This window comes from Limulus polyphemus, unplaced genomic scaffold (genome assembly GCF_000517525.1).
Source record: "Limulus polyphemus unplaced genomic scaffold, Limulus_polyphemus-2.1.2 Scaffold2277, whole genome shotgun sequence".
NCBI lineage: Eukaryota > Metazoa > Arthropoda > Merostomata > Xiphosura > Limulidae > Limulus > Limulus polyphemus.
The window spans coordinates 123387-129449 of NW_013667887.1; the positions used below are offsets into that span (position 1 = coordinate 123387).

At 32.3% G+C, this 6063-nt stretch overlaps 1 protein-coding gene across 2 annotated transcripts in view; it reads right to left on the reverse strand.

The window, feature by feature from the left end:
* Positions 1-4817, reverse strand: part of LOC106466495 (probable E3 ubiquitin-protein ligase HECTD2) — a 107961-nt gene extending 103144 nt beyond the window's left edge. Inside the window, exons 1-2 of one of the 2 annotated variants that reach the window (XM_022394519.1) lie at positions 4692-4817; positions 3947-4132 (exon numbers count right to left, since the gene is read on the reverse strand). In XM_022394519.1, coding sequence (XP_022250227.1) covers positions 3947-4066 — 120 coding nt within the window. In that variant the 5' untranslated portion in view covers positions 4067-4132; positions 4692-4817. The other variant, XM_022394520.1, reaches the window with a different exon arrangement.
* Positions 4818-6063: the final 1246 nt, after the last annotated feature.

Below are 6063 nucleotides of genomic sequence, written 5' to 3' on the forward strand. Positions count from 1 at the left end.
CCCTGATTGATGATTCTAGTCAAGTCAGGTTTTCCACAGTGAACCATTATTTGTGGTATTCTCAAGTGACCTGAAAATACTTTGGAGCTATGTAGGATAATTACACCAAACAGGAGATTCGATCAGGCTAAGAAGTTTTGAAATTGTGCTTGAAACGCTCGCTAACTTAGATTGTGCTAAATATGATATAGGGACTAATCAAAAAGTGATAGACAAAATGATCAGTAGCTGCCTAAACACGGGTTGTTGCTTTTCTTTCAGGTCAGGCTCGAATTGGACTTGAAATCAGACCTGAAACAGACAAAAGAACTAAATAAATGAAAGCTTTCTATTTAAAATTAAATCTCACATTTGCCCATTGTGATTGTGCTACCATGCAACTGGTTATTCTTATTTCACATAGATTGAGATGAAACCTCTAGATATTACTTGTAGAACCAATGAAGAACGTTACCTTCAATGTCCTAAAATTAGGTCACTCTAAAATGTTCTCCATGGGTGATAACAGATACCACACGTATTTTTATGGGGAATAATATAAAGGAAAACTACTACTTAGCAACAAGTGCAGTTTATAAGCATATATTATTTTCTGGTTTCATAAATAAGTATCATTTTTGCCGCTAGATGGCAACTGTTTGTGACTTTTCATTGCATGAACAGGATATCTGCCAAAACAATTTCAATAAAAAAAAAGAATAATTTAAATTATTATTCAAAGTATCAAGGAGATCAAATACTTATGCAGCTGACAAGTCTGTGTACATATTACTGATTTCCGAGTTTAAAAACACTAGTTTGTTAATTATTAAAACAATGTATTATATAGTGGTCTAGTTTTCTTCAAGTTTTCAGTGGCAGCTGTATGTGTTGTATCATATTTCATGGCCTTGGATCTGTATGATGTCCTCTCTATTAATCAACATGATCCTGCCAAGTGGTGGAGTCGATTGTATGCACATGCAGTAAGTTGGGGTGAAGTTTGAAAAAGTGGGTTCTGTAAATATCACCTTAATGTCAGTCCAATGTTCAAAAGTACTTTTACCATCCTGGAGGAACCATTCCAACTTCACTGGCCCCTAATGCAATCCAAAATTAGAGAAACTGACACAACTGATATGATATTAAAAATGTATATTACCACTGAATTATGAAATAAATGTTCACTTGCAAATCTGCTTACAAATCTAAGAAATTATTTAAAAAAGAGGGAAAACAAGTTTTAATTATGTTTCCCCAAGTTTGGTGGGACAGGGATTCGAACCTGCGACTCTCAGATTGCAAGTCAAGCGCCCTAACCACCTGGCCATGCCAGGACTAGTTGATGAAAGAGTAGCCCAAGAGTTAGCGATGGGTGATGTTTAATAGCTAGTAACTTGGTCAATCGTACACGCTAATGGTTATTAGTCACTGTAAGACTGTATAGTACTATTCAGTTTAAATACATTTATTTAAAACCAAATTCATGCAACTAACAGTAATTCAACACTCAGTTGTAGATGAAAGTTATTATTCGAAAGATTTGACTATCTTAGCAGTGTTTTTTGTATGGTTTTATTCATCCCTACTTTGTTTCTGTACTTTTTGGCATTGCCATCTCTACATCATACTTAATTATTGCAAATAAAAGTGTTATACAAGTAATCTAGTGTTTATAAACAGATACTAAATTGATCAAACAAGAGGGAAATGCTGCTCAATTGCAATCACCATCTATTGTGAGAAACAGATTTGGCTCTGTTTTGAAATTTATGTATTTTTACATAATAGTATATTTTTACTATTTTATATTACTTCAGTTGAAAGTTACGTGTGCAAAATATTGTAAAAACCTTTTTATAACTTTTTGAGAAATTTTGTTTCCATTAATTTTTAAATTCGTTAAAATACTTAAAGATTGCTAATTTGCTTTTTTAAGTTTATGTAACATGTGAGATGAAATAAAATTGCATAATGAAAAGTTGTTATTACAGGTGAACTTGTGGAGCAGTGTACTATTGCTTAAAAATGAAAGATACTGCTGAAAATTATCGTGAGTCAACAAAAAAAATAAAAGTTCTTTTGTTTTAACTACAATATTTTATGACCGCAAAATCTTTTATTTATCCACTTAAAAGTATTTTTACATCTGGCACTCTTGGCTTCAACAGAACTTATCAAAATTAAGGTGAAATGCACATTTTAGAACTAAGTAATCCTTTATTTAACATTCATGGTTTTAATATATAAAACTTATATTAAGAAAATAATCATATAATTAAAAACGTGATTTCGTATATCAAAGGAAATTTCAAAAGCAATTATTTTATAAACTTTACAAATTGCAACAACATTAAGAACACTAGTTTGAACGACCTAATCAGATTTAGAACAGAGACAAAGATTCTATAACCACCATAAGAAATCTTATTCAACAAGTTTTAGCGAAGAGAAAGACTGTGTAATAAATCAACGTTCTTCATACATTACACAACCATGGGATTAAACCCAATATACTTCGGTCCTCAGTAAAAGAACCATTTCATGCAGGATATGTTGATATCGATGACTTTATTGCTTTATCCAATTTCAAATATTAAGTGCTGGTAAGTTGGGATTAATTACTGACTATCGGTTGAACTGGCATTCGTGACTGCTCTTAATATAAATACAACCTGTAAAAATATACACAATTTTTCAGTTCAAAATTGGTTGTTATAACACTTCATACATCACTTACACTCGATGATTATGTATATACGTCGGAAAATAACCGCTGAATAACGACATAACTTTGGCTATTACTCTCATTTAAAAACAATAAAGCAAGTAACAATGTTTCAACCTCCATTGTTACTTTTAATACTTATATCAGCCGTCTCTACTATATACTTCATTCAAATGGGTTACTTGTCATCATGAGAGAGCTGGGTGAAAAATAAGATCTAACAGCAATACATCATATAAACTGTTCACAATATAACCAACCACATTAAGGTATCGATAAAACAGCTGTTCTATTATATCAGTATACTTCGCTAGTGCTCAGTGCAGATGAAGCACGAAAGCCAGATAAACAAAAACTAATTTTTGGTTCCCTGCCGTCCCTACCCCTCAGAAGAAATTTAAAGGCATTCAAGAACTTTGAGGGCGTGTACACCATTTAAGAAAAGGAAATATAGTCCAGTAAAGACGTTTATCAAGTAAAATTTTTGTTTTAAAATATCCTTTCCAGATGCTCAAAAATATTAATGAAACATTATGTTGCGTAATAAATAAATAAATTATATATATATATATATATGCACACACATATCAATATAAGATACACACAGGGCCGGATCGGGAGAGCGAATAATTTCAATTTTTCCTGGCTCCTAGATCGAAGCCCTCCCACCACCAAACACACACACAACACACATACGGTTAACAGAAAAAAAATATATATTCATAAACTCATAGAAAAACATTTTTCAAACTGTGTCACAATGATAAGAGTAATTTAATCGTTTCGTATAAACCTGCTATTTTATAATTTTTCATTAACCTGTTCCTACAGCTTGCTCTGGTATAATTTTCGCTTGGGCATCTAACAAAAAATTCATTGTCATTACCTTATATTCCTTATAAATATCAGAATTTATATTATGTACATTATTTACCCGTTAACTTTGTTAGTGTCTTGCCGAAACTGTAGTCAATAAATAGTAATTAATTGTATTTGACTTATTTATGAAGGTCAATTCTGAGCCCCCCCCCCCTACAACATTTGCCCCGGGCATCCAAGTCCTAAATATTTGTTTATTATTCTCTATTTTTTAGTATTAATCTAATTTAAGCAAAGAAACTCAGTTCTGTGCATTTAGAAACAGAAAAAATGACAAATATCTATCTACCTATAGACCGCACAAATAAGTCACTTGACTATTGTTTTAGTAAGCACTATATATACAAGACAATTACTTACATATCGACAAACTCGTTCCCAAAGTTCAGAAGGACTATCGACGACAGGAATATTGTAGTTCTGACTCAAGTAGATACCCATATACAAACCAAAAAGCAACACTAGAAGTCCGATTAGCATCTTCGGTTAAACACTGGATCTGTTTGGTTTATTGGAATTGCCGAATATTTAGAAGTTTTGATCAACCTGCAAACATAAAAAATAAAGTCATAATTTCAATTCACTGACAGCAAATTTTTATTACCAAATATCTTTATGCAGAACGCTGTGATTCAGGTGTTGATGCTAAATTTTAACTGAAAATATTAGGTCACTAGTATGTTGGCATTTTGAGAGAATCAAGGTATTAACTTTAAGCGAACAAAGATTTTTTCATTAACATAAAGAAACCTTTTAATTCATAATAATTTACTGTCTAATCCAAAACTATTAATTAAAAAACATGTTTGTTTCATGTCCATCTCTTTTTTCTCTCTCTCTCCCTCATAGTGTACGGTAAATCTAAAAGGCATCCTCTTTCTAACTTCAGCTTGTTTAATTTTATAACTTTCATAAAACCAATTATGCGGCCCCTACTGTATACGTCCCACCTGTAGCGTACCAATTTTAAGTAAAAATATAATAATTGTACTCGGTGAGTTCTGGCCTCTACTTAAAGAGAAAAAATCAAATGAAAAATAAATGATATTATAATATAACTGCTTAACTTACACACTGTCACAACCATTGTAACTTTAGGCCATACCTTCTTGAACTTTCGTAATGTGAATGAACGCCCTCTGTTTATCAAGTATTGCCAGCCTTCTTCGTTCAAATTCCTAACTTTGCATACAATATTTCAAATTCAGTTATAACTTCAAATATTTTAAAAGGTTTTGTTTGAGTTCATCATATGATTGATTCTCACTAAAAGATACTACATTACAACATTAATCAAAGAAATACCTCTTCGATGGTAGAACGACACAATACAAAGGTCAAAATAACATCTAACGTGAAGCGATGAAAGCCGTTATATCTTTCTTCTTCTTCTTTTTTTTTGCTCTTGTTTGATTGATACTCACTAAAAGATACTACAGTACAACATTAATCAAAGAAATACCTCTTCGATGGTAGAACGACACAATACAAAGGTCAAAATAACATCTAACGTGAAGCGATGAAAGCCGTTATATCTTTCTTCTTCTTCTTTTTTTTTTGCTCTTGTTTCTCAAATACTACGTATGCCGTATTTAAAACATCTTATTTCTCATATTATTCACACTGTGATATTTTTAAACATGAATGTGTTAATTATTGCCCTTCTTTAATTACTATATCTTAATTTATTTACATTTTCACCAAATACCTAATAATTATTTTTCTCGCATTATTAAAAAAAAAGAGATTGCTATGGTTCATACCAAAAATTTTAGATATTTCATAGAAAGCAAAATACATTTATTCCAATATCGTCTGTTCCCTGGTGGGACAGCGGCGAGTCTAACGCTAAAATCCATGGTGGATACAGCAGATAGCCTGATTCGGCCTTGCTCAAAAACATACATTTAAAAATGATATAAACACAAAGACTTTCATTGCTATGATAGACTGAAAACTCACAACCAGTAATTATGAAAAGTAGGATGAAAACGTTGTACTAAAAATGGCGAAACTTAGGTATTTGTATTGTTACATCTGTGTTCGTTTGTTAATTTTTCGTAGAAATTCTTTCCGAGAAACTTCAGCAATACAAGTCTTTTCTTAAATAAAACTAGTTTATTCTGTCTCAATTCAACTTTGCAATATGCTTAATTTCACTTTAACTTCAAAACACGCTATAATTCGCAACGAACGATTCACGCACTTTACTACTACCGCGCTTGACTCAGTTGTCCGTCTCTATCTCTGCCTGTCTGCAATTATCTAACTATCACTTTATGTGCCGGCTTATATACTATAAGAGCGCGTGTCTAGCAAACGCTCGAGCCTTCAGGAACGTTCGAGACACTCATCACGTGTTACTAAGTCACGTAACTTCCGCTGTCGTAACAGTATTTATGGCAGAGCTACTAAAGCTATCTGTCGCTGTCCCCAGTTTTGATCTACTTACCAGAGGGAAGTCAACTAGCAAGCAG